At 40.9% G+C, this 27935-nt stretch overlaps 2 protein-coding genes across 3 annotated transcripts; both read left to right on the forward strand.

The window, feature by feature from the left end:
• The first annotated feature begins 22 nt into the window (after positions 1-22).
• On the forward strand, positions 23-12601 carry capza1a (capping actin protein of muscle Z-line subunit alpha 1a). The gene is made up of 9 exons (XM_072684673.1): positions 23-67; positions 4962-5025; positions 5301-5352; positions 6932-6989; positions 7993-8199; positions 8455-8534; positions 9565-9715; positions 10567-10629; positions 10838-12601. The coding sequence occupies exons 1-9, from the start codon at positions 29-31 to the stop codon at positions 10976-10978; spliced, it is 855 nt and encodes a 284-aa protein (XP_072540774.1). The 5' UTR covers positions 23-28; the 3' UTR covers positions 10979-12601.
• A 1698-nt stretch (positions 12602-14299) lies between these two features.
• st7l (suppression of tumorigenicity 7 like) lies at positions 14300-27869 on the forward strand. Of its 2 annotated transcripts, none has more exons than XM_072684674.1 (15): positions 14300-14487; positions 15007-15089; positions 15169-15382; positions 16143-16197; positions 16283-16398; positions 16518-16596; positions 17872-17960; positions 18067-18167; positions 18313-18427; positions 19042-19114; positions 19458-19560; positions 22742-22892; positions 23676-23768; positions 23865-24004; positions 27652-27869. In XM_072684674.1, exons 1-15 carry the CDS (start codon positions 14319-14321, stop codon positions 27745-27747), a joined length of 1677 nt encoding a protein of 558 aa, XP_072540775.1. In that variant the 5' UTR covers positions 14300-14318; the 3' UTR covers positions 27748-27869. The 2 variants fall into 2 exon arrangements, with proteins under 2 accessions (XP_072540775.1, XP_072540777.1); XM_072684676.1 differs by having other exon boundaries at positions 15223-15382.
• Positions 27870-27935: the final 66 nt, after the last annotated feature.

The raw sequence follows: 27935 nt of genomic DNA on the forward strand, positions 1-27935 counted from the left end.
TTGACAGGGCTGGTCCAGTTGAGCCAAGATGGCGGACTTTGAGGAGCAGCTCACTGAAGAGGAGAAGGTAAGAGGCAAAAGATCTGAACTTTTTAAACTTATTTTCTTCTGTAATTGGTGTGTAAGCAGTTGAGTTTGGTTTCTTTTTGTGTCTCCGTCTAACTGCACTTGTGGTATTGAGGAGTGCTTATCTCCTAGTAGGTGAAAAGAGCCTGCTAAGCTAGCGAACCCAAGCAGTCGTTAGATAGCTAGCGCTGGGTAATATGAGCTGAAGGCAGCGGTGCACGGTTTAGCGTGTTATTTTAATGTGAGTGCCTTTAAATCAGCAGGGTTGACTCGTTGGCTCAGTCCTGTGTTGTGTTTTAAAGGTTTGAAGAGGTTTGAGTGGTCTGTGATGTCTAACCAGCCGGTTTAGGGTAACGTTAGGGTGTAGTTCGCTGTAGGTATCTGTAGTGCTATAGCCAGCTATGCTAGGTATAGGTAGGTAGGTAAGGAGGGATGGGGGTTTAGGTTTAAGGTTTTATCCGATCGTAGTAAGTTCACAGTTGATGTTACAGGATGGACACTTGTATGCGATAACATCTAGCTACTATCCAGCTACTTTTACGAACATTTCCAAACAATTAATTTATGTGGTTTCAGGCTGATAACTTGATTTCTACATGAACTTCACTGCATGGACAGCTGTGGGTGAAAACTTTGTCACTTAAGGTTTTAATTTTTATCTTCAACGAGGAGCCTTTTCTAATTATCCGTTCCACCTTAAATGCTGCAGTCCCGTCCTGGCGCCTGTGCACTCCCCAGATAGCTACTGCTGCTCTATTTAAGGTGGACCGAGGAGAAAACTTCAGACTTATTTTTGCTCATGTACATGCATTTTCTGTGTGCTTTCAAAACGGGCTCGGAAGGCAGATGTGAGCGTCCTTACCAGTCCGCTAAATTAGCGCCGTCGACAAATCGGTTGTTTCTCAGGCGCCCGTGACTTGTTTGTATTCTCAGCTGGCCCTCATTGACCCAGCCCTGACTGGGCGTGCTGGTGCAGGCGCTTGGCTCTTCCAGCGGTTTCCCAGCCGCCCTCTGCCAGCATTCTATTGCACGGAGACCGCTGTTCCGGTGTTGAACATCCACCCCCTGCTTCGTTGCAAAGCCTGCAAACAGTCATGTGGTTAGAGTCATCATGTAGAGACCAGTAGAGGGAAGGTAGAGGTATTTCAGATATGCTTTGCCTTGGAGAGCCCACTTCTCCATGTTACTCCACACTGCAATTACTTGTTCTCATTTTGAGATCAGTGAGCATTACCTAGATTGACTAGGCCTTAAGATGGAGCGTCTCTCTCACGCACACACACACAGTTGATGTTTAGGGCTGGTGTAAATGCAGCTCTAATGATCTCTCACTGATGGGAAAGGAAGATGTATACAGTTGTTTAGATGCAGTAACGTGATCTAGTTCAGTTTCATCACATGCTTTTTGAAACCCGTCAGTTTTACAGCTTCTAGGAAGTGCCCTCAGCCTGTATCGAACACTACGGACTTCCTTCCTCTTCTCATAAAAGGGAGTTAACCAGACATTATATAAGAGTCAGCTAGAGGTTTCCAGCCTAGTTGATCTCATGTTGTGAAACAGTTGGCCACTTGTTTTAAGTAAAGCCTGTGGTGTTATATCTGGGTAGTCTTCATACTTTGTAAATAATTATGGGCATCATGGCAAAAATATAATCAATGAACAAATCAACCTTTTATTTTCCCTCAGAGGTACTTTGAGGGTCACCCTCTTTTCAATGTTGTTGAGCATAAACCGAGACTGAAGGAGGAGAAAATAAATGTGAACAACATTTTTAAGTGTAAAGAAAGTAAATATACTCTATAAACATAACAGAACATTAAGACAAAGTGAATTAAATAAAATGTAAAAATGTGAAGTTAACTTTAATTTAAAAAAGCCTAAATAAGGAAACTAAAATGAAGCTAAACTAATTTTACAATAATAAAAAAAAAATACATGAATAAAACAACTAAAGAGTAAATGAATAAAAATCAAGTAAACCAGTTATGGGCAGATGATGGTGAGCAATTTAAGGTTTTAAATGATTGAGGATGGCCAGTGAGCTGAGCTTTAGTGTTTCCTGTAGTGAATTGCACTGTAACTAAAAGCAGTGCATTTCCATTTTCCTAAGAAACCCAATATGTGTCACTATGTCGTTTTGTTTAATAAGTCTGAACAGAAAGTGTTCTCCATTAATGCCACATTAAAAAAGGTATTTTATTTAACATTCATACATTACACTAAATCCAGTTAAACAGGACAACTCATACTGTCTTTTGGCCAGTGTTAAAGTACTGATATTTATAATATGCTCAAAAGTGTGTGTTGGGTTTTATAAAGTTTGTATTATTACCCAGCCCTGCTGAAAACACATTACGTAGTTAATAAACAGGGCAGGAATGCAGCCTCTACAAGCAGGGCTGGAGACCACTCTTCTGGAGAGCTTTTTTGTCTCAGTCCACCCCACCTGATCCCACTAATCACCGCCTTCAGAAGTCCTTGATTGCCTAAATGAGGTGTGTCAAATTTGGGGTAGATTTGAAACATGCCTGGAGGTAGCTCTCCAGTAGGCTCACACCAGTGTTGAGCCTCCGGCCAGTTTGGACACCATGAATGCAAGTGGTCAGGTGGAAATTCGATGCTTTGCAAATGGATGTGGATTTTACTTAATGTTGACTTAAAGTCATGGAAATGTTAAATTATTGATGCAGAGATTTATTTTGGCCACTGATGCTGATGTTTTTTTTTGTTTGTTTTTTTGAAAACCAAAGGATTACAGAGGGGGTTTGCATTATAGTGGAAAACATAAGCATATAGTAGTAGGTATTAAATAGTGGATCTAGTAAAATTTATGAATTCCCACAGACTTTTAATACTCACTCTAAGCATGTTGTCATGTATGGAAGTTATTAATAATGTCCTGGAAAATGGGGGGAAAGCCCCCACAATTTGCCACAAGTTGCTAACCAAGCTAGCCCCTGCCGTGGGCTTGACAGGCATTATTGATTACTGTAGCCTTTTAAAAATTAGAGTGCTTGTTGATGTGTGTTAATGCTTGATAAATGGATGGAGGACGGTTTTGAGTGCATCTTTAGTTTTATGTAAATAACCTGATTGGAACAGCGTTGGAGCAGTGAAGCTGAAAGTGGAGTCACGGTGGTGCCTACGGCATCAAAGTGCTCTACTTCTTAGCCCAGTTCTCGAAATGTTTGTGGTTTTTAGCAACAGCAGTCTTCTCGTCTTCTCACTTGCATTCACAGAGCAAGGGTTGCATTTGCAGCTTACCAGGCCTGCAAGATATAGACAAAACATCACTGTGATGTTGCTATAACGACCTTTAGCTGCTGATATTACTTAAAGAAACTCATTTTAACACAGTTTGATATACTGTTACATCACATTTTTTGTTTCTTTTGAAAGTCAAGAAGGGTTTTTTCTTCTCCTATAAAGTTTCCATTTTTAAGCTACACAATTTTTGCACAATAGTATCAGTATGCTTAACTATGCAACACTCTGTCCAACTACTAAATGGAAAAGCAAATCCTCTCTTTAACCTTAAACTTAAACCTAAGAAAGAGCATTACGCCATGCGATGGATTACTCCCAAATGAAACGCTTGTATGAACAGTTCTATACCTGTAGGGAACCAGACAAGCAGGTAACGCTATATATGGAATAGGGGAAGTCTGCAAATTACTGTGAACTCCAAACAGAGGAACTAATCGTTTCTGAAACGAACTCTAATACCAGCAGTGTCGTCGTGATACCATCATTTTGATACTGATGCCAAGTGTAATTTCAGTCCTCAGTACCAACATTCAGTGGTGTTTCCAAAAATGAAGAACACTCTGGCAACACACAAACTGGCGCTAGCTTACTTAAAGGCCACCGGTCCTGGAATATGAAATTCCCCTTTATTAAAAGAGGAGTTTGTATAAACACACAAACACTTAAAGTTTTAAAACCAGAGCTGGATTCACAGCCTGATTCAGGCTTCATTTTCTCACAAGGCTAAAAACCTTTTCCTGTGAGAACGACTGCTTGTTTGCAGGTGTTCCAGCATTGTGAAATGCAATGACTCCGGAAAGCGCTGTTCTTCGCTGCTTGAGTGTTTGGATTCAAGGGAAATAAGCAATAGACAGACGAACCTAGGCCCTACTATTTCATCTGTTCACATATTCGAATAGTTTGTTAAATTGCAGTATTGAGCTTTTTCATACACTAGTGTAGTAGTTGCTAAAATAAAACTAAACTATGAAGAAAAGTGTGTTTCAGGATTTGTTCCATGTTTAGAAATGGAAACTATAACTGAGGGATAACCTCTTCTATTCCACCTCTCTGATATTGTGCATGGATTTGTATTTGTTTGTCTATACCCTATACCTAAATATCTGAGAGCAAACCTAATCACACAGGGAAGAAGGTATTTTGTGACATAGCTTGCCTTTATGCTCTGATCTGAGGCCAGTTGTCTGTTTTGGTGTGTCTTGTAATGGCTAAAGAGGTGAAACTGATCTTGGAAAAGCTCAAAAAAGACAGAAAGGAGAGAGGACTGCTCCTGCGGACTTTTGGAAAAGAGCCACACTGAAGCCGCTCCCTGCGAGTTGTGCTTTCTCTAGCCCTGGTGCCGGAGGGGAGGGGAGTGTCCCTCTCAGGCCCCTCAATTTACATTGCTAAGAAAAGCCCTCGCCCTTCTAAGGAGTGGCCCAAAGAGCTACACACTGTGAGCGCCTTTTGGTGTCTCTAAGCCTTAGTCAAACTGCAGGGTCTTTAAACGCACCACACTGTGACCTAGTTAGAGTAGGAATGAGAAAGGAAATGAGAGGTTTGGGTTTTCACAGCCCAAAAGGAGTTTTGAATAACACAGTTGCAGTATAATAAACATGCTAAGGTGTCTCTCTTCTTCTTTGCCCAGGTCCGCATCGCTGCCAATTTTGTCATCCATGCTCCACCAGGAGAGTTCAACGAAGTATTCAATGGTGAGCACTGGGTTGAAACTACATAAAGACACACCATGAAATGTGCACACCAGATCAAGTCCATAGAGCAGTGGTCCCAGCTCTAACTTCTCAGACTGTTTGGGTTTGTTAATTCCCCAACAAGTTGAATAATTTGTTTCAAAGCAGGGAAATCTGAGAGGTTTTGAGTGGAAGGGGTCCCAGGACTGGAATAGCAAGTCAGCACAATGCCTAGCATGATCTTATGAAATGTCATAATTATCCCTTAAACTGAAGATGCTTTTATGTGGTTCCAGATGTGCGGGTACTGCTCAACAATGACAATCTCCTCAGAGAAGGGGCAGCCCAGTAAGTATTCACTTTGTTGGATTCCAAAATTACTTTAACTGTATCCTACAGCTGAATAGTTGAAGACCTGTTTTCCTTGATTTTGCCTGATCTGGGGGATTATCTTGTGTGTCAGCTCTGCCAGTGTTTTAGGGAGGGTATGAGCTACAGGTCAGACGAGAAGATGAGAAGTTTTGTTTAACTCTTCAGTCAAACCCTCCGTCATTAGTCTGTTCTCCACAATCACCCGCAACCAGCTTAGACATAAGTAGACGCTCTGAGGTGATTGGGGAGATGTGAGTTCTCACAACTAAATCAGCCATAACTTCCTTATTACCCAACAACTGTTTTGTGAAAATCCTCAGATTTGTATGATTTGTAAACGTTCAAAATCTTGCAAAACCTTCAGTTGTTTGCAGTAAACGAATCAAAGAAAAACAGTTTACATAGCTTAACACTACTCCTATGGCAATTCATTCAACACATTCAACACAAAATGCCACTTTGAATGGTGGTTTATTTTGTAATGTAGGTTACGATGCAGTTATCTGCTCTCATCAAATACCCACTGAAGCACGATAGTTTTCACTTCTTTGCTTGCTTTGACAAGCCCTACAAGTTGACCTGCACTGCTCAACATGACCAGACAGAGCACTGGATATCTAAGCTAGGCTGCCAAAGCTATCCAGATTTTGGCTGTCCACACAATCGTGTCTTACAAGTAGTGCTGGTGAAAATGAGGCTTTTAGAAATGTTTCTAAACCTTTGTCTTCTCCCCTTAAACTGCTGATCATGCAATAGTCATAATCACACTTGAGAACTGCCAAACCAGCACTCCTGGCCACAGACTCCTGATGAGGCCAAAACTGAATTGTTTTTGACAGAATATAAAATTTACAACAGAAGGGAAAAATCTTTAAGAAATACTGCTGGAAATCAAAGAGTTTGGAGTGTGTTTATACATGTCAGCTTTGGTTTGATTGCCCTGTTCGTGTGGTTCGTTGGAGTAAGTGTGAACACTGCCTTTTGAACTCAAAGGCCTCTAAATGAACCAAACACAGAGTTGTGCACGGGCGTGGGTTCACTCCTGTCTGCAAAATCTACTGCCCAAGCCTAACTGATATCAAGACGACGTGGTTTAATAAGATGGGTTTAATGGTTAGATTCACGTAAAAAAAAAAAATCACATAAAGGCAGCAAACTAATGGTGGGTCTGACTGACTGGTTCCCACACAGTTCAGAGCTGGCACCGGAACCTCTTTAGAGGTCCTTTCATTGTTGGATCAGTGTTGCTCTTTGTAGTCCAGCCTGGCTATGGTTCACATGCTGCTATTAAAGGAAAACGTCTCTCTTAATTTCCGTAATGACCACTTCAGATAAAGTATACTCTTTGTTGTGAAGGCTTTTTCAAAGGTCACTTCTGTCCCAGTTGAAATCAAAATTTCACCTGCTTCCCCTTTTTGATCTGATATATGAAGCGTGAAAGAGTCTAATAACTACACTCATCAGACTTGCGGGGGGGGGGCGTTAGAACAAGATATAATGGAACGGTTTGTGTAATGTGGTCCTAATGAAACTCTTTCTTTCTCTCTGTAAACAGTGCCTTTGCCCAATATAACATGGATCAGTTTACCCCAACCAAACTTAAGGAAGATCAGGTAATACACATGTTTATATTGGTTTAATGACACTTTAAATGGGATGGGGCTGCACATGCCAAAGGGTTTTACCAGTGTTGCACCGATGTGTGCCAATACTGGCACTTACACACGAAATCAGTGTCAACAATAGAGAGCACGATACCATGAAGCTTACTGACGCTCTATAAATATATATATTTTAACATAGAACATTCTTGTTTGCAAACTTTATGAAACCAAATGTTTAAACAACCAGTAAAAGCCAGTCATAAATAGTTATTGCCATTAAACAGACATTTAATGGAACTTGTAGCAGTTTTCTTTTGTTTTCCTTTTTTTTTGTTTTCGACTGAATGTGAAAGTTGGATTTAAGCAGTTTGTTTAAAGGCCAAACATTGACGTTTACTACCGTTTTACACAGAGCTGTGTGCTCAAGCTTAACATGATTATGCTTCGTTACTTGTATGTGTTACTGCATTGTGGCAACTTTTATTTTGTCATAGCTTTAAAACTTTTCAAATGTGCAATACATGCTGCTCTTTCAAGGTTATTGTATCTCATTTGGGGTAAAAAGGAAAAAAGTACAACCTATAAAAAGTGGGACACTATAAATAACTATAAATAAGGATTTATTGCCATCTATCGAGTCTTTAAGTCGGAGTTGGTATTGGTACTTAAATCTGGTATCGGTGTGGTGGTTGTTTACAAAATCTTCACATAGTGTGTAATTGGGGTCTGTCTATAAATTTTAGTCTATTGGATGCTTTTAGTGTTTTGAATGATCAAAGCCCTTTCAGCAAAAGTTTGGCAAAACAAAACCGCACCAGGCAGTGATGAGAGGTGGGATGTAAGCTTCCATTATTTGTTAGCCACAATATCATCATAGCTCAAGTGCAAAACTAATGGATGTTTTAATTTGTTCTGGCTAATGATTAACATTTGAGACAAAGAGAGAATTGTGTATTTTCATTATTTCAACTAATTCTATGTTAAAATTGTAATGCTGTTCTTAAAATTCCAGGTGTTGATCACAGAGCACGGAGACCTGGGAAATGGGCGCTTCTTCGACCCACGGAACAAGCTGTCGTTTAAGTTCGATCACTTGAGGAAAGAGGCAAGCGACCTACAACCTCATGAGGGAGAGGCAGCTTTGGAGCAGTGGAGAGAGGCGTGCGACACCGCTCTGAGGGCCTACATTAAAGACCACTATCCGAGTGGAGTGTGCACGGTGAGTGATCTTCAGCTTCTAGACCAGGGAGACAAACTCCCTCCCAAATCCTTCGCTCTGCACCTACCCTTCCTTAGATTTCATACCACTTCAAGCTTTTCCCAGGAGGTTGTAGTAATGGTGTGCTTAGCTCTGTCCACAGTGACACAGTGTGGTTAATGTTCCCATCCCTTTTCTCCAGCAATGTGTATGTTTCTCACGACCTGTTTCAAGCTACTGCTGGGATAGGTCATGACGCTGTCTTGTTTCCTGTAGGTTTATGGGAAAACTATTGATGGCCAGCAAACGATCATTGCATGCATTGAAGGACATCAGTTTCAACCCAAGAACTTCTGGTAAGATCAGTTTGGCTGGCTGTCACAATATTTCGTATAATAAATCGATTTTCTTCCTTGTTGTGTTTTGTGCTGCCCTTATGACCAGTTCCACAGGCTACATTTCTTTAATATCACTTCAACATGGCAGTGTTTTCAAGCTTTTTAAGTGTACATTCGGGTTAACAGTTGTTCGATGTGTATGTTAGAGATGCGTGATGATAAAGACAGAATAGAACGCAAAACATGCAAAAAATGCTGCATTTCTGACTGCATTTTATCCTTTTTGTTAAACATTATTGTATACACAATATGGATAGAAGTAACCAGTAACAAAGTGAGACCTGCTTTTTCATTTTCATCTAAAAACTATAGCCATAGCGTGCTTGCAGAACATATAGGGGTGCAGTGATACACGTGATAACTGACTCTACTGTCCAGGGAAGTCTTTCTACTAGACTGTGGAGCATTGTAGTGAGGATTTCATTGTTTTCAGCAACAAGGGCATTAGTGAAGTCAGGATGATGGATGGTCACCACTCAAATCATCCAAAAAAAAAATATTGGCCCTGGTGCTAGTCCTATCCTATTGGCAATACTCCCAATACAGGGACTAGATAAGCTGTGTGCATGCATTTGCACATCTGTCAGCAATGGGTACGATTGACAGTAGCTGAATGCATTCATTAAAAGGGGTGTCCATGACCCTAGCGTATTTAAATTGTTCTTTATCTAATTTATAATAATCATCGTCATCAGAAATGTACATAAACAATATCAGCATTAGGCCAGGATTTCTGTAATTGTCCAAATTTGCATTTAGCATCCTAAATAAAAGTAAGTTATTGGATATTGGGTCATTCTGTGCAAGATTTTCAATCCACTTTTTAAATAAATGAAGCGCTAATCAAACAACTTCAGCCTCCGAGAGTTGAAGCTACATGAACTCCTTGAGGTGGGACATTTCAAGTTGGGAAATTCCAGGTTGCCTTGAGTGCAGCATTAATCCATTCTCCTCAGAATTGAGCTTGACTTCTCCCCTGTCTGCATAGGAATGGCCGCTGCCGATCAGAGTGGAAGTTCAGTGTGTCTCAGGCCACAGCTCAGGTGGTGGGTGTGCTGAAAATCCAGGTGCATTATTATGAAGACGGCAACGTGCAGCTGGTCAGCCACAAGGACATTCAAGAATCCATTGTCGTTTCTGTGAGTTACTACCCCTGAATTTCCAAACTGATGGTTAAGATAAATGGTCACACGTTGCTAAGAGTCTAAGAGTATAGTGGCATACAAACGAGATATAGTGGATTTGGTGAGGGACAGAGCTAAAACCTTTCACGTGCTGTAAAATAGATTGTTCCAAGAATAATTTAAATATTGATTTTGAATGGATGGGGATATGTCGCTGAACGTAGTAATAGTAGTGTAGCTTAGGATTTAACCTTCAGACATTTCTCAGAAATGCAGGCTGTTCAAACCTGCAGATAGTTTTGTTAAATGTCTTAAAGGTTGGAAGCGACATCCTTCTTTACCTAGTTTTAACTGTGGGAACATGTGTAGATGAGCTAAAACAAGTCGTTTATTCAAATTTCACAGACACTTTTAGTGTGGTTAGCTTTTGTACTTCCTCCAGGCCCACACATGCACTGTGGAGGAAGTTTATCTCAGAGTGAGAAACGGGTATTGCAAAAACTCAAGTATTCTTATATTCAAGGTACTTATTCAACAACCGTTATTAAGAAGAAATTTCTTTAAGACCCACTTGCTGCAGTTTTTACAAAGAGTTTGACATTTACCAGTGCTTTCTGTCCTGTGTTCTATAGTATCCATAATTATAAGAGCAGAGCTGTGAACAGAGGTTTGTGTCTGACATAGACCCTTTATTAGGAGCTTTTCTCACGAACAGATATAAGAACATTCTTAGAAAGAGGCTCATTTATTTTCAACAAAGCTTTTGCATATTTAAGTTGTCCTTTATTCCCAATTGTCTGATTGTCTGACTGTTTTTTTTTTTTTTTTTTTTTTTTTTTTTTCTCTCTCTTCTTACATTTCAACAGAATGCAAAGCAGACTGCTGAGGAGTTTGTCAAGATTATTGAAAACGCAGAAAACGAATACCAGGTATGGAAGAGACCATTACCAAATTTCAGGACCTAATTGACCTAACTGAATTTAATAGTTGTGATTAAATGGTTCGTGTCATTTGACTCATAATAGTTAATTAGACAATTTAACAGTTCTGGTCATAATGAGCTATCTTAAAATATAGTACTCTATTGTGCATTTAAACAGTAAAACCAAGAGACTTAAGTGCTTTCTTTTCCTCTAGACGGCCATCAGTGAGAACTACCAGACCATGTCGGACACCACCTTTAAAGCCTTACGCCGGCAGCTTCCCGTCACTCGCACCAAGATCGATTGGAACAAGATCCTCAGTTACAAGATCGGCAAAGAGATGCAGAATGCTTAGACCTGACCCGGCATGCTAACCCTCTGCTCGCGTTACTAGCCAAGAAACGAACTGAGAGGGGCCCAGGCCTGAGCTCAAGGCTGGGGCCATGCTTAAAACGCAGGCTCCTACGACAAGTGTGCTAAGAAATGTTTTTTTTTTGGTTTGTTTGTTTTTTAATTTTACAAAAGCCAAGGTTTAACCTCAGCTAAAGAGACTGCCTCCTTTTCTGCATCGTCGGAAGGCTGTGAGCTTGTTCTAATCGGTTTAAAAACAGTCCTTGCTGTTGAACAAATACCTCCTGCAACACCAGTGCACAGGGTCAGAAATGTACCCCCACACCCTCCCCACCCCTCTCTGATAGACACCCCTGATACACACACCATGCTCAGAGGGAGTTTTCTGGACACAGATTAAATGTTGTTCTCCATCATTGAACATGTTTCTTAAACATGCTTGGATGTAGCAATATTTTAAATTTTATTTTTACAGCTTTATTATGAAAAAAGTCTTCTTTTTAAACCATGTTGTTCCAGGTACACGTATCTTGACTGCAGCACCTCTGCAAGCCCAAAAATGGTTTGTGTTACTAAGCAGGCCATGTGTGGTGCACCACACTTTCAGAAAGCCACTAACATTTATACGAGTTGATAATTACGATCTTAATAGTTCCATCATGAACCAGTGAGCTTATGTGGTGTAGGAGAACACAAAACTGTGCCTAGTGGGTTTTAATACCTGTGCTGGTGTATCTGAGCTGCAAGCATGTAACTTGAGCCTTTATTTCCTATTTTATTATTCTTAAGGCAACAATTATGACCTGTTAGATTATCTATACTCTATTTTACATTTGTTTTATTTGTATTATTAAAATATGATTATTAATGTCTGCTGTCACGTTGACATAATCCTAATTTGTGCCAAATGTTAAACGGTTACTTTTCATGTAATGTTGTTGGATATCATTATTGCTTTCCCCCAACTTCTACAGGTCACCCACAAGCTGGAATATGTTCATAATTAACTTTTTAATTTTGTATTACTCCTATCATAATGTTAACCCTGTCCAGAAAACCACCCCTGAAGGTCTAGGCCATATTATCACGTAATGCTTGACACTTCAAGATCACTGCTGTTGGGAAAATGAATACTTCAAGTAACTCGACACTCTGGAGATCGTTTTTAAGCTCTGTTCTTTTTGTTTGATTAGTCAGCTGTTTGTTTGTACACCCAGAAAATGCCATTCTTTTTTTCCTCTTTCTATCTCTTGTCCAGATAGATTCAGTACCTGTTTCATGCCACTTTGATTTGTCAGCACTATAGTGAGTCTCCTAAGAACAGCGTTGGCCGGGTAGGATCATGTCCATGTGCTGTCATTTGATGATAGAGTTTTTGCCAAAGTAAGCAGCACTGTGTTGGTCTGGTATGGTCTGCAGTTTCAGTTTACAGATGTGGTGTTCAGTGTCCCTGTCTCTCTGATTGGAAATGGTCAGACTATCGCCCCCTGGTGTGGAAAACTGGTACACTGTATGCAGTCACAGAAAGTTTACTCTCAGTTTCTGCCTCTTTCCCAAGCATTTATTACTATTTTTTACAAAGTGTATGAACAAATATGATCCCAGAGGAATAAAGAATTTGCACCAATTTGCTGGTTATGATTATTTTTCATGAGTTTTCAAGGGTAGCAGAATGCCATGATTTGTCTACTCCTATACCATATTTAGATGCTCTTAAAAGATGAGCATCTAAAAGTAGGGTGCTCAAACACTGCAAGAAGAAACACAGCTAATAACATGGCCTCATTTTCTGATCATGTCTAATACCAATATCCATCTATACCTAATATGCACTATGTAGATTTTTACATTTTCTGATGATTTACTGAACACATTGTACAGTAACAGACATCATGAATCTAAATTCTACCCTGCATACACCCCTCAGCACACATACACTACTAATCAAATGTTTAGACAGTTACCTAAATTAGGTGGGACTATTTTCCTCATTGTAGAATAAAGGTGAAGATGGATCTACATAACCAAAATATCAACCTTATGATCTTAGATTGTATTCTTTACCATAGTCCTTTCAGTTTCTACACAGTTTTACACACTCTGGTCTTTCTCACAAGCTGCTTCACGAGGAGCTTTCATTTTTCATTTTCATTCATTTTCATAACAGGCTTAAAGTATTTGTTTGGCAGTGCTATACTGCAGTACTGGCAGGTCTATGACTTAAAAATAACACATACATTCAGGTGTCTCCAAACTTCTGACTGGTGAACACAATATTTGTGTAAAAAACTAAAACTAAAAAGTAGTTATATTGCAATAAACTGAATTTAATCAATCACATCTACATGTTCCTGCATCCACATTCAACCGCTGGTCCAACTGCTTCCCACTACAGCCTAAAATGCCTAAAACTAAAACTCAAAATAAAAATAAACTCAAAGCAGTTCAAGAAAAAACACTGCAGTGGTTTCGTCTCGGTGGACCTAACTGGACCAAATGTTCAGAAAGCTCAAGCCTTGGAGTTTCACATTAATGATCAGATCAGTCGCTCACAGTTACAGCCTGTCAGACACACCAGCAGGACTGTACAGTACTGCACAGTGTTCAGTGAAACAGTGGATATCTTTATTTTGACTTTATTTTATTCTTTTTTATATTGCCATGGAAATTATAAGTAAATTATAAGTACAATTAAATTAAGTAAAAGTAAAATAAAAAATAATACTATAAAAAATACTATAAACATAATATTTAATATATATTTAACACTTATTTGACTTGTAAGACATAAAGTTTAAATAAATGTATGATATTATTTGTCCATATTTATTCATATAGGCAATTATGTTTTTCTCTTGGTAAAGGAGTAAATATTATTATAATTAATTTATTCATTAATAGCTAAAACAATAAACAATACATTAATTAATTTATTGTTAGTTTTTTTATTTGTTTATTTACATAGCTGGTTTTACATGTATTTAACACCCCCTAACCCTCACACACACACACACACACACACACACACACATATTACCGGGGTCCTTCAATTTAGCAAGTCCAACTCAGCCCCGACCTAACCACAGTGGACACCTGTGTCCCCCCAGTGTCCCCTTCTCTACACACCAAAAGCGGTCACCCCAGCTGAACAGGCAGCAGTACAGTATCTAATAACACCACGGGGAAGCAGCTCAGCAAGGGGACGACCACCACCGTCACGCCAGCCCTGCAGCTTCATGTTATAAGGTCGATAGGTGATGGTGGGCCGCCATCCTATGGCGATCCCTCGCTATTACAGCCTTCACTCTCCCACGACTCCAGTGTTTATAGCCATCCGGTGAAAAATGGCGGACGACAACAGCAGTAATCCTCAATCTCACGGATTTGCGGAGAAATTAAAATCGTGGCTGTCCTGGTCCTGGACCTATGTGTGTGCAGTGTGGTTCGCCATGGTCCTGACTATGATCTACGTGCTGAGAAGTCCTCTGAAGCTTCAGGAGTCCGTCACCGCCGGTAAGGTGTAAAAACACAGCCTGCAGCTCGCTGGCTCTGTGGAGCTAACTAGCCTAGCTGCTAACAAAGTTCCCTGCTATTTTCTCACCCCCCCGGTCTTTTACCGTCTCCCGGCGTGGCTGGCTGCTCAGTGCTGCTCCAGGTTAATGCAGCTGGGCGGTTCTAGGGAGTTAATATCGCCTCGGATATTTTCAGGACCTTAGAAATGAGCGGCAGTAGCAGCGGAGAGTGACAGGCTCTGGGGCTGTCACTCTTAGCTGTGTCTCCAGAGGAGCTTCTTGTCCTGATCTGCACCTTTAATCGAGGCTGAAATGAGTTCCTGGGTGCATGTATGAAGCCTTTCAGCTGGAGGGAATTGGCTAATGAAGACTGCATGTGTCAGCCTTGCTTGTTTTGTCCAGAATGGTCCAGATGCAGACAAGATGCAGACCTTTCTCTCATGGTTGGAGACCATGGAGACAATGCCATGATGATGATGATGATGATGATCTAACAGATGATCTCTTTCTTTTCCTCCAGCATCCATGTTTTTAAACACTCTCACACCTAAATTCTATGTTGCGCTCACTGGAACCTCGTCTCTCATCTCCGGCCTTATATTGGTAAGTTTTAAGCCTTGGTTGACTGAAGATATTGGCTGTTTTTCTGGACAAAAAAATTGACTAAACACTGAAACGTAAGTGTCTTTTTCTCTCTCTCTCCCTCCTTGTTGGCTCTCTGTCTTCTCCCTCCCAGATATTTGAATGGTGGTACTTCAGAAAGTACGGCACCTCGTTCATCGAGCAGGTTTCCGTCAGTCACTTGCGTCCTCTCCTTGGTGGCGTGGAGAACAACAGCTCTGCAGGCCTCTTTTCCTCAGCCAATGGAGAGGTGGAGCAGAGACCCAGCGTTTCAGGTAGGGTGTCGTGGTGTGGACGGTCTATGATGAGACAATATCCTGTCCACCCCTTCAAGCGTCTCAAGTAGCCATTAATAGCTTAGAGCATACCATCAGTGTGTTCCTGTCCCTGATCTGTTCAGATTGTAAGCCAATACATGATCTTGACAAAAGTATTGGGACACCTGCTCGTTCATTGTCTTTATTGACCAGGACAAATTGCTTTCTACTAGATTTTGGTGCATTGCTGTGAGGATTTGATTGCATTTAGTGACAAGAGCATTAGTGAGGTCAGGATGTTGGATGATTACCAAGCCACCTCATTCCCAACTCCCCAACTCATCTAAAAAATATTAGATAGAGCAGCAACCATCATTCCAGAGGACACAGTTTCACTGCTTCACAGCTCATGCCTGGCATTAGACATGTTCATCTATCTGCTCCAGAGTGTCCTATTCTATTGGCAGTTCTTCTCTACAGAGACTAGACAAGCTGTCTAGTGTGTGTGCATTTGCACATCCGTGCATCAGCATGTGAGTGCAATTGCAAAGTAGGTGAATGCATTAGAAGGGGTGTCCACAAACATTTGTACATCCAGTGTGTTATATAATAATCCAGTTATGGTAATACCAAAGGTATTGGCACACTCCAGTAGGGTTAACAGGTTCTAGGCAAAAACACAATTTTCTTAATTAAACAAATTCTTCGTTTTATTCATTTGCTGTATGTTTGTTTTTCACTGTGGGTCCCTCTAAATGTCTCATGCTTCTATTTCCAGAGTGTAAAGTATGGAGGAACCCTCTGAATCTCTTCCGAGGTGCAGAGTACAGCAGGTACGATATGCCTTCTAAATGTGTTTAATTTTGAGGCCCCTGCCCACTCTCAGCCTTCTCCTTTTTTTGATTTTCCCTTCTCCAGATACACATGGGTGACGGGTAAGGAGCCTCTGACTTACTACGACATGAATCTGTCAGCACAGGATCACCAGACCTTCTTTACGTGTGATACACAGCAGCTTAAACCAGAGGACACCGGTCAGTGTCATGGACCCTCAGCTTATAAAGCTGTGGAGCTCATTTACTTGCATATTTACTTGGACATTTTGCACTTGGTCTAAGCTTTTTTTTGTTTGTTGTTTGTTACTATTTAACAGTGATGCAGAAGGCATGGCGGGAGAGGAATCCTCAAACTCGTATCAGAGCTGCTTACCAGGCCATTGAGCTCAACCATGAGTAAGTGACTTTAAATTCGAGTGAAAGGTTTGATTGATATCTACTGTATCATACTGTGCAGTATGCCTCAATAATAGACTAATAATTATAAGCTACGTACAGTAAAGGGTAAACTGTACAGAGTATAACAGCCATACAAGCTGGTAGGTAAGCATTAGCTTATAGCAAAAGCTATTTGTTGGCTTTAAACACATGATTTACTAAACTCACAGGAAAACAGCTGGCAAGCTGTAAGCTAGCCATATAATATAGGTTATATTTTTTTCTGCGTAAAGCCATGTTTACTTTATCTGGTTTAAACCGTTTCTCTGGGCTCTGTTTACACCTGGCATTAACATGCATTTTGTATCCAGATAGTATCTGGATCTACTTTGACCGGTTTCTGTTTACACTTGTCCATAACATGCATCCCCAGCTTGATCAGAAGAGATCCAATTTTGCTTTCCCGCATAAAAAGCTCACCAGTACGTGCATCCTTCCCGCTTTACTTACTGTAAACAACATCAAAACTGTCCTGCTCTGGGAGACTGTGAGCTGTTTAGAGGTACTGTAGCGGTTCTACAAAGCCGTGGAACAATAGATAGTTCTCACATTCTCATAATGGCTCAGGAAATGTGGCAGATTATTTAAACCGCAAGGGTACCAAATATGTAGTGCTGTTCTCATGAGAGAGAAAGAGGGAGAGAAATTCCTTGAATTAATGTTAATTAATTTTGTATGCATTTCCACTCGCCTGACCGAGTCCGATCGCAGAACGCATTCCGTTTACACTGACCACCATATGACCACCTCTGAATGTGCTCTGTGTGATCTGATCATAATTCCGTTCCAAAGCAACTTGTGTTCACACCTGGCTTTTCATGCTGACAAGTGAAATCTGCACGTGGTCCAATCACAAAAGATGCTGTTAATTCCAGGGGTAAACAGGTCCTCTGTGGCATTACCACATTACCTACCATTCTGAAATGGGACATGGCACTAAGGAGCCGCCTCTCAGTCAAAACCTCTCAGTACTTGCGGCCCTTTTTTTATATGCTCAGGTGCCCCCCCAGTATAACACTATCACCAATCATTGTTGTGTTCAAGGTGTGTTCATAAGCTAGGCTTGTGGGATCGTGTGCAGTGTACTAACAGATACAGGTATTATAATGGCCCGCTTTTAGCTTTAATGTCATATCAGGACTTGTTAATATCAGGGCTCCCTGATATTCAACAAAAAAAGTCTAGCACCTGTTTACATCTTGTGCGGCATTGTTTTGTTTTTGTTTTTTTTAGATGTGCTGCAGCGTATGTGCTTCTGGCTGAAGAGGAAGCCACTACCATCATAGAAGCTGAGCGACTATTCAAACAAGCACTAAAGTTTGGTATGGCCTTTCCTTTAACACACACACACACACACACACACATAAACACAAAGACACCAGTGTGATCGTGTTACTTATGATGAGGCAATCTCTTTGTTTTGTTCAGCTGGAAAAGACACAAATCTTCTGGTGTATATCAAACGCCGACTGGCCATGTGTGCCCGTAAACTGGGGCGCATCAAAGAAGCTGTGAAGATGATGAGAGATGTAAGACCAATATGCAGGCCTTCACACAGTGTTTGCAACAAAGAGCTTCATCTAATGAGACCTAAATATTAATACTTTTATTTCTTCTACCTCTGCTGTGGATTACGTAATCATGATTCTTGTCTTCTGTTCATTTCTCCCACAGTTAATGAAGGAATTTCCCTTACTTGGAATGCTAAATATCCATGAGAATCTTCTAGAAGCATTGTTGGAACTACAGGCCTACGCTGATGTACAAGCAGTCTTAGCAAAATATGATGGTGAGCAAAGAAGAAACTTGGACCTCTTCTAAGGTCTGCAGGGTCAAAGGGTCACTAAGGCCATGCTGTACCATTCTGCACCGGTGCAGAACCGATAGACTGGTTAGGACCGGCCTTTTTTCCATTTGCTGTGTTGCTAAATCAGGACCAGGAAGTGCACGGCATCGCGTAATAATTGCACGATAGTCGTCTGAGGTGGAAAAATGAAAAAGAGTTGGAGAATTAGTTTTATTTTCTCTCTTTTTGCTCCCTTAAGTTGCTCTCTGATTTTCAGGTGATACCAGGTGCCCATTAATGCTAGTGTGTCCTCCACAGACCAAGATAGACATAGATAATATTTTCTGTACTGGAATTAGAAAGACCCTGGATCTTGTGGCACAAAAGTGCCGGATTCGCGGATTCTTATGTTCCTAGTTGAACTGAACAGGCGTGAAAAAGATACCGGAGCGATTACCCTTCATGCTCAGAGCCGTTCGAGCCCTACAGTGGGAAAAGAGGCCTTAGATTTACACAGAACCTCTTTCAGCATTATGCAAAACAACACACAGATTAATATTCTGAGTAAATATGATGTCCAAGCAGCGTTAACTGTTTATTTTCGTCTCTGTTTACAGACATCAGCTTGCCAAAATCTGCCACTATATGCTACACATCTGCCTTACTGAAAGCACGGGCAGTGTCAGACAAGTAAGTTTTGGGTATATATGTTAAGGCTGTGTATTGGCATGAACCTGTCCATACGATGAGTATCTAAATACAATAGTTAGAATTAACAATATATCACAGTACATAGCGATACTGTAAGCATTAGTAGTAGTAGTAGTAGTTGTGTTTTATCACAATTTAGGAAACCTGTCATAAAAAAACACCATTATATGTATAAAATCTGAGACAAGTTTACTTTTGAAACAGAACAGTGGGATCTATAGAATATTATTTTTACACCCCTAACTGTAGCTGTATTGTCATGTATAATAATAAAGTCATTTGATTTGCAAAGAGTAACCATATGTATGTGTTTATACCCTAGGTTTTCGCCCGAGGCAGCTTCTAGGCGAGGTCTTAGCACTGCAGAGATGAACGCAGTGGAGGCCATACACAGAGCTGTGGAGTTCAACCCACATGTACCAAAGGTTAGAGATCTTCCCCACCTCTATGGTTGACGCACCATTGTAAAGAAACTGCAGGGTTGTTAGCCGTCACTGTTTATGTTCTTGGGTCCTGAAACTGAGCAGCTCACCAAAAACCATCAGCAGCAACTGGGAAAAGCTGGGAAAGGAGAAATGCACAGCCTAGTTTAACCAAAGGCCACTAGGTGCTGCTGTTGTATTGTAATGAGATGAGCGAGTGCAGTCAGACCGCAGGGATTAACCCCTACCTTTACATTGAGATTAGAGTTTTACGTCACTAGACAAGATATGCAGGTGTACACTTGACCCACTAAGAGCAGAATGTCCTGCACATTGTTTAGAGTGGAAATCTATCCTGTTTTGTTTTCCTTTTTTAAAAGGTGGTTCTTTTAAGAAGCCCTTTATTCTGAAGCCCTCATGGTCCACTTCTCTCTTTACTTGGCTTCAACTTGCCCATATTCGGCACACACAAACACACCCTTACCTACATCATCCAGCCCCAAACACACTGGATCTGACTACAAAGTGCACCTGTCTGAGATATCCTACACACCTGTCCTACACACACATGCATGCACACACCTGGACTTTCATGTGCCAGGGAGCCTGTATGTCTGTGCAGCAGAGTGGAAATGGGACATGCTTATGTCTGGAGGAATCTAGGTTGTGTTTTAGTGTACAAATAGTACATTTGTAACTTTGATTGGGGTGGAGAATGATCTGACACAATGTTACAAACCTGTTTACAACCCTGTTATTTTGCCTCTGAATGAAAAAAGCCCATTTTTTATGGAGAACCTGTGGGGGCAAAGGAAAAAGATATATATTTTTTTTGTCTGGTTTACGGCACTATTACAAGCTCCTGGTTAAACAAAGGAAAATAGAAATATAATTAAGGCTAATCGGAGATCTTAAAATCTCAAAACAGAAGACAAAAATACAGTAATCAACCTCAATAAATCAAACCCACCTTCTGATGCATTCTTCAGATCGTTTGCCTATTGACACAGTTTTTAAAAATGTTCTGTGCCAAATTTCAGTCCGACAGTACGGCATAACTAAAAGCTTATTTTTAATTCAGAAGATACATATTTTAAGAACGCAGATCATAATTTCAGTTTTCTTTTTGATATACAAAATGACATAAGTAAGCCTAGTATCATTTTATAAATGAAAGCATCACAATGAATCAGCCTGCACGTTTTCAACAAGGACAAGCTGTTGTTTTGAAAGAACACAATAGTGAGTAAACAAGCAATGGTTAGTAAGAAATCTTAAGGTACTGTGATAAACAGTGTCTAATGCATGTAAACAATACAAAGGCTTTTGCTTGTAAATGACATCTCCGTAATCAATAACTGGTAAAAAAAAAAAAAAAAAGTTTTTAGCTTGGTAGTTTTTTTTTTAGCTTTAAGAGATAGACATGACCTCTAAATCCCAATTTCATCTGCAGTGTCTCTACCAGATGCATACTTATGAGGCTTAAATGTCAAAGAACTATCTAATAGTAAACCAAGATACTTGTTTTCCTGAATAGAATTACTGTCCTCTCGTCGTGTCCTCTGAGCTACCTGAAAAGATTGTAGCTAGGTTAGCTATTAGCCTTGTCCCCCCCGTGTGTGTGTTTGGAGCTGAGCTCCAGTTTGGTTGAGCTCCCTGTCTGCGGACAATGGCATTAGAAAAGCCGCAATCAAGAGGCCTGGTTCATGTATCTACCCATAGTCCAATAACTAGTCTGGAGATGATGAGCTGCTCTCCAGTATTAACAACACTATAAATGCTTGTTGATGCTCCGCATTAAATGCAGAGGCGGAGCTTTCTGTCCATACTCAGCGTTCATTTAATCTGTATCTGTGCATGTTCTCTGAAAGCTTATGGAGACGGCCACAATGGAGCAGTGTTACTGGAAATCATGGGGTCAGCATAGACAATAGTTCAAGCAAAACACAGCCAATGCCATATGGACACCATGAGTATTTTATTTATTTAATTTTTTTATGAATGTTGACCTTGCTGCCTCTTTCATCTTTTATGTAGTAGGTACATTATGACAACCTCCTCCACCATTGGCACACTGAACTGCCCTCTAGTGGATGTATTGCTTAACAACTACATCAACGTACATCTTTTGAAATTGGCGTATTCTGGGCTTTTATTCTCCATAAGTTGCCGTCGAATTTTAACATCAAGCCAGCTTTCATTAGGGCACTAGTGGACTGGATGTGTGTTAATTTTCGTGGTGTAAGGATAATTAGTCAAGACAGTGTTCAATAGTGTTCCAGGCCTGTTTTAGTTGGATGTGAGTTTCTCTTAAAGATCCCCAACAGTGTTTTGAGGTTCATGATGTGTCATTTCCATGTACTAAACTGGCCTTATTCAACTTTGCCAAGGAAAATACAGATTGACATTCTAGGACCCTTGAATGTGAGTGTTCCATCCCCCCCCCCCAGCATATTGGTCTAGGCTGATAAAGTAGACAGACAATAATACAAGCTTCAAAAAAAATGAAATGCTCAAAGCATGTATTACAACCCTGACTACCTGATGCTGGACATGGCCCTTTTGAGTGTGTCTGTGGCTGCTGGAGTGTGAGCTCGCTGGTTTGGCCAAGCGAAAGGGTTACGAGCAGCATGAGATTCAGACAGAGGCTTAGCTGAGAAACACTGGCTTAGGAGAAGCCCCCACATAAAAGGCACCAGCACTGACATTCTATCCCTACTTCAAAGGGCCAAGTCTGTGTGAGTGCCAAGGGATGCCACCAAGGACAGCTGCCAGTCTAATGCCAGTGGTTAGCACCAAGCTAGCTATGGCATATAGGCACAGTGGAGCCATGAAAAGGGACATTTAAGAATTTGAGCAGGGCGTTAGAGGTGTGTGTGTGGGTTATTCCCAGCAGATAGAATGAGGTCCATGCCCGGCGGGGTCCCACAACGCTGTTCTGTGGGCGCACACGGGGAAGTTTGGAAAGGTTACCCTGCAGCTAATCCCATTTAATCCCACTGTCCTGTTCCCCTACAGCATACACTGCAGGGGCCTAGAGCTAGGGGCTACGCTTGGATACGCGCACACACACACACTCCCACACACTCAGGGAAAGCTCTGCAAAAAAGCACAGAGCGAACCAGTGTGCTTAGAATATTCCCTTGTGATGCATCATTGTTTTTGTGTGTGTGTGTTTGTGCAGTACCTTTTAGAGATGAAGAGTCTGATCCTGCCTCCAGAGCACATTCTGAAGAGAGGGGACAGTGAAGCAGTGGCATATGCCTTCTTCCACCTGCAGCACTGGAAACGAGCAGAGGGAGCTCTCAACCTGCTGCACTGCACCTGGGAAGGAAGTACGTACACACAGATACAGGAACACACAAGCATAGCTTTCATAAGCCTGGCATCTGTTCAGGCATTTCACAAATTTTATGAGCTTTTCCAAAAGTCAGTTAAAGAACTTACCAAATAACCAGTGTTTCTATCAGGTACCGTTTTGTCCAAATTCCAGATGATGTTTTTAGGGCAATTTAGAAGGTCTTTAGTGGAGAATCAACCCTCTATAGAAATGTCCTTAGTATGTCCTTCCGGCATAAGCAGTAGCAATATGTATAATTTCATACATACTTGTTATCATGCAGAGAACCATAGAGTGTGTTTTAAAAATGTGGATGGATCCCAGCTTGATGCGTTGTACTGCGCTGGAGGGCCTGAGAGATGGATGGCTGAATGGGACTGAATGTAGCTTAAAAAATGCTATATGATATATAAAGATATTTCACTTGATACACAATATTTAGAATAATATGTAACTACACACTAAACACATCAGTAGCAACAAATTCTTTAAAAAAAAATATTCAGATACTAAAAGTGATTTATATTTAGCTTCTGCAGCTCTTCATCTAATTAAACCAGTCTAATTACACTGTTTGTAATGAAACCTGCAGCTGATCAGTGTTTATTAAGCACAGATAGTATCCTCCATATGCTTAGAAAAGCATATTGTGTATTACGATAACTAAATTTATCACAATATGATAAAATATCATATTGCCCAGCTCTACTATGAATTGATTTTGTCTAAATGTAGATGAGGGTCCCAATATATCAATTTTCTCTTTTACATTCTCCAGCTTTCCGGATCATTCCATACCCTTTGGAGAAAGGTCATCTGTTCTACCCATACCCAGGGTGCACAGAGACAGCAGACAGAGAGCTACTGCCTTGTGAGTTTTTCCTCTTAATTTTGGAGCGGCAGCATCATTAGGATTATTTAGGCTCACATGCTCAATGTGAAATGTTGCCCGTCTTTTCTGTCTCAGCATTCCATGAAGTGTCCGTCTACCCGAAGAAGGAGCTGCCGTTCTTCATCCTGTTTACAGCTGGCTTGTGTTCCTTCACTGCCATGCTAGCCATGCTCACACACCAGTTCCCCGACCTCATGGGCGTCTTCGTCAAAGCTGTAAGTCTGCACTGTGCTGGTAGAGTTGCTCACCACCCCCCACTCCCCCCCCCCTTCTCTGCTTCTCTTTGTTTGGACTCATGTTCAGATTGCCGAGCAGACCGATGAGATGGTCCAAATATTTATGTGCATGTATTTCCATGGATTTTCATGTGCATAAACATGACTGAAGGGCTGGGTTTGAATAGGTACTGTATAAAGATTCCTTAGAGCCTGTTTACACCTGACATTAATATGCAGTTCATATCCAGATAGTATCTGGTTCTACCCTGGCCAAATTCCAGCCTTTTAAAAATCGTTCCCAAGTGTGATCAGATGTGATCTGATATTACTCTCTGCATTTAACCACATAGAAAGCACATCAACAAGTACATCATTTCCTCTTTACTTCTTATCACTTCCTGTAATCTTTCTTACCAAGACGGTCCAACTCCAGGATATCAGGAAGGAATCATTTAGAGGAACAGTGAGGGTTCCACAACATGGAACAATAAATGGTTCTCACATTAGAAAATGCAAAGGACCACTGTGATCTGGGGGTTGTGAGTTCGAATCCCAAACCATGCCACTTTGCCATCAGTGGCCAGAGTTTGAAAGCGCACTATTGACGGTGCTCTCTCCGGTTGGGTAGATGGCGCTCTCTCCGCCCATCACTCTTAAAGCGATGTTGGCCTGCACAAGCATCTGTTATCTGGTGCGTCTGAGCTAGGGACGCTTCCTCCAAGCATGTCGACTGCCCCGTGGTGCTGCATTGGTGGCAGTTTGAAAAGAGGCGGTGGCTGGCTTCATATGTATTGGAGGAGGTATAAGGCCTTACCTAGCATTGGGAGCATTGCTAGTGCTAGGGGTAGTTACGAGCCAAATTAGGAGGAAGTCTCAACCATGCAGTCGAGGCTCACCCGTCACCTTCAGAAGCTCAGGAATATTCCGTATCAAAGCACAGCTGTATGAATCCACAACCTCTTAGATGATCGGGAGCATATTCTACAAGCAGTCTCCATCTTTTATTAGACCTTTATCTACAAGTCTGGTTTATGCTCTGTAAAAACACCCATGCACTGGAGCCCCTCTTTAGAGGCTTTTGTTTTGGGAAAGACTCCACATAGACGAAGCATTTATGGCCAAAGCCAGAGTCTGCTTAGTGTTACGTTCGGCAAGGAACAAGTGAATGAAGTAGGCAGAGAAGAGGAGAGGTGAGGAAAAGCAGAGCTCTCTGGTCAGGCCTTTTAGAAATCCTCCAGATTAGGCATGGGCCAGCCCTGCTCACGGCCCAACCTTTAGCCATGTGAGTGGCGACTGTGCTCGTGGCGTGACTGAACGCTGGCCTTTTCTGGTTTGTTTCCCTCCTTCATAAGTCTGCTTGCTTTGCATGCTCTTGTAGTCACTAGTTTTTTGGAAGGACTGATCAAAGAGGTTCGCCTTTGACACAGATTGTTCAGATCAAGCTTGCTCCATCACGTTTCTTGTCCTGCACGATTTGAGGTCCACCCTAGGCACGCACACAGTCCCTGACCGTTATCCGTGTGGACTAATACCCTAATTTGTCCTAGTAATAAACTAAGCAATATGAGGACGCCGAGCCTCGACGGCCTCTATCTTTTTATCGTCCTCGTTTGTCATGTTACAACACCATATTTACATTAGCTCTATTTCCTGGATCTGGGTTAAAATGGATGATACCTCTCCAGCTCCAACGCCGACCATCGCCATGTTCCCTCCCTTGCCGCCGCCGCCACTGCAGTTCAAACTTCCTTTCCCATATTCCGTCATAAACATCTGCTGAACCGTGAAACATATCGCTTCATAAACACATTAAGCACTTGTTTATGGTGGACTGAACTGTGGGCCTGCAAACACTTTTCAGATGCGTGGTTCCACGCCAGCTTGCAGTCGTGGAGCTGTGTGTTGGCCCGAGCCTGGAGGAGCGCTTCCCTTAATGTTTGTGTCTGGCCTGCACCCCTCTTGAGCTATGACTCAAACTGCAGTGGTCTGAGGCACAACCTCAACCGTTTTTATGATACATTTACTACATTAAGAGCCTAGCTTTGACAAATCGCAGCTTCTTTTTTAAGCTTGACTAACTGTTGGAGGACATCAGTAGTCTAGTTAAATGTATTTCTCCTGTTAACGAGAGTAATGTCCTTTTGAGGCTTAGCAGCGCGCACAGTGACTTATTAACGACTAAAAGAGTAACCCTAGATAAATCCACTCCCTCTCACCTTCTAAACATGGTTAACCCTCTGGAGTCTACGAGCGCACAGACGTGTCAAATTCAGTGCATCTCGATGTTTCTATTAATATCTATTAATATCTACAGCGCTGAAATGCAGTTCAAACATTTCCTCAATCTGTAGATTCTGCTCTTTCAGTTGCAGCTCACATGCAAATCTGTACGTGACTCGCATCGAGAGTCTGTGAAGACGGGTCGTGATACTCACCTCTGCATCTCACCAAGTCTAACTGGTGGATTTGTGTGTCCGTCATCTGCCTCTTATCTGTAATTGGTGAATTCGTGTGGCTGTCTGCTTTGTGTAAAAATAACCAGTGGTCACTCAGAAACTCCTCTTCTGCCTCTTGCCATGTGTAACTGGTAGATTAATTAGTACTATTTTAGTCACACATTCCACTACATTTTTTGAAGCTAAGGCTCTGCAAATCCCATTTCAAGCACCAAAACAAATTGTCCATGTGAGTAAAGGGATGTTGTCACCAAACAAATGAAGAATTTCTAAAATCTTCATCTTCAAAAAAGACCTTGGTTTAGGGTTGAGGTATCTCTTCACACAGTGCTCTAGGTCACATTAGGTCTCGTTATAGAGGGAGCTGAGATTGTTCAACAACAAATGTTGTTGTGTGAACATTTTGATATAAAACATGATATAAAATAATTTACTATGCATTGAGATTCCTTCATTAAATTTCTTATTAGTACATAATCGGAGGTCTATTATGTGAAAATCATTAATAATTGTTAGTTGTTCTAATCCACAATACACACCTTGTTACCACCCTGTTATGCAAATGATACAGTGCTGTTTAGTCTTTAATTATTGAGGAGTATTACATGCAGCACATGCACTCTAGACAGATTTAACCTTTTTCTAACAACCCAATGCTGATAAATTCAGCTTTTGTATATAACACACAGGCATAATAGAGATATTGTTTTATAACTAAAGTAACATGAATAGACTCTGCATTTATGATGCAAATCAACTCATTAAATACTTATGTATTGGGTTTTTTTTAATTGCTAATGATTAAAAAAAGTTTAGAATATGAATTAGGTTTAAGTCTATTAGGGACTTGCTTTTGACTTGTTGACTCTAAAACCGCAATAAACCCCAATTACACACTAATAATGTAGATTTAGGTCATCAATAATTAGTAAAACCGGGTGGTAAAATGTTTAATAAGTGTTATTACAATTAATAATGCAAGTATTTGTGATTTCACACTACAGTCCTAGTCCCGTTATGTATTAATAAAGGTAATAAATGAATAAAAACTTGTTAGTTTTACTGTATAGTAACTGAATCATTTAGAAATGTCTAATTCTGGCCTATTTTGACCAAAAATAACCCAATTTGTTTATCTTAAAATTAAACATTGATTTCCACTTATTTATTTTTCTTTATTTCCCACAGTTCTTCAGTACCCTCTTCGCACCACTGGGCTTTTTTGCAGACAAGATGGAGAACTTCATGCCCTCTTGCCTTTGGTACCAACTGACGAGAATCTAACTGGAGCTCCTCACATACACACGGACATCCTAATGCAACTCTACTGTATGTGTAGCATTAAATGTGCTAAGAAGCCCATTTGCGTACCGTACTGACAGTAATAAAATGTTTCGACCATTGTCTTCGAGTGTTGCCTCTGTTCTTCTCAGTCGTACCTGCTGTGTGGGCTTTCCACTGTGGGATGTTAG

The sequence above is a fragment of the Salminus brasiliensis genome, chromosome 7 (assembly GCF_030463535.1).
Source record: "Salminus brasiliensis chromosome 7, fSalBra1.hap2, whole genome shotgun sequence".
In the NCBI taxonomy this organism is placed as follows: domain Eukaryota; kingdom Metazoa; phylum Chordata; class Actinopteri; order Characiformes; family Bryconidae; genus Salminus; species Salminus brasiliensis.

What these genes read in the sequence shown, in the direction of transcription:
- st7l (XM_072684674.1), top strand. Translation starts at nt 14,319, where the DNA reads ATGGCGGACGACAACAGCAGTAATCCTCAATCTCACGGATTTGCGGAG. An exon ending in CTGTGAAGATGATGAGAGAT is followed by an intron (nt 18,168 to 18,312) that starts GTAAGACCAATA and finishes TTTCTCCCACAG; the next exon opens with TTAATGAAGGAATTTCCCTT. An exon ending in TCAACCCACATGTACCAAAG is followed by an intron (nt 19,561 to 22,741) that starts GTTAGAGATCTT and finishes GTGTTTGTGCAG; the next exon opens with TACCTTTTAGAGATGAAGAG.
- capza1a (XM_072684673.1), top strand. Translation starts at nt 29, where the DNA reads ATGGCGGACTTTGAGGAGCAGCTCACTGAAGAGGAGAAG. An exon ending in GTTCAACGAAGTATTCAATG is followed by an intron (nt 5,026 to 5,300) that starts GTGAGCACTGGG and finishes ATGTGGTTCCAG; the next exon opens with ATGTGCGGGTACTGCTCAAC. An exon ending in TTTCAACCCAAGAACTTCTG is followed by an intron (nt 8,535 to 9,564) that starts GTAAGATCAGTT and finishes CTGTCTGCATAG; the next exon opens with GAATGGCCGCTGCCGATCAG.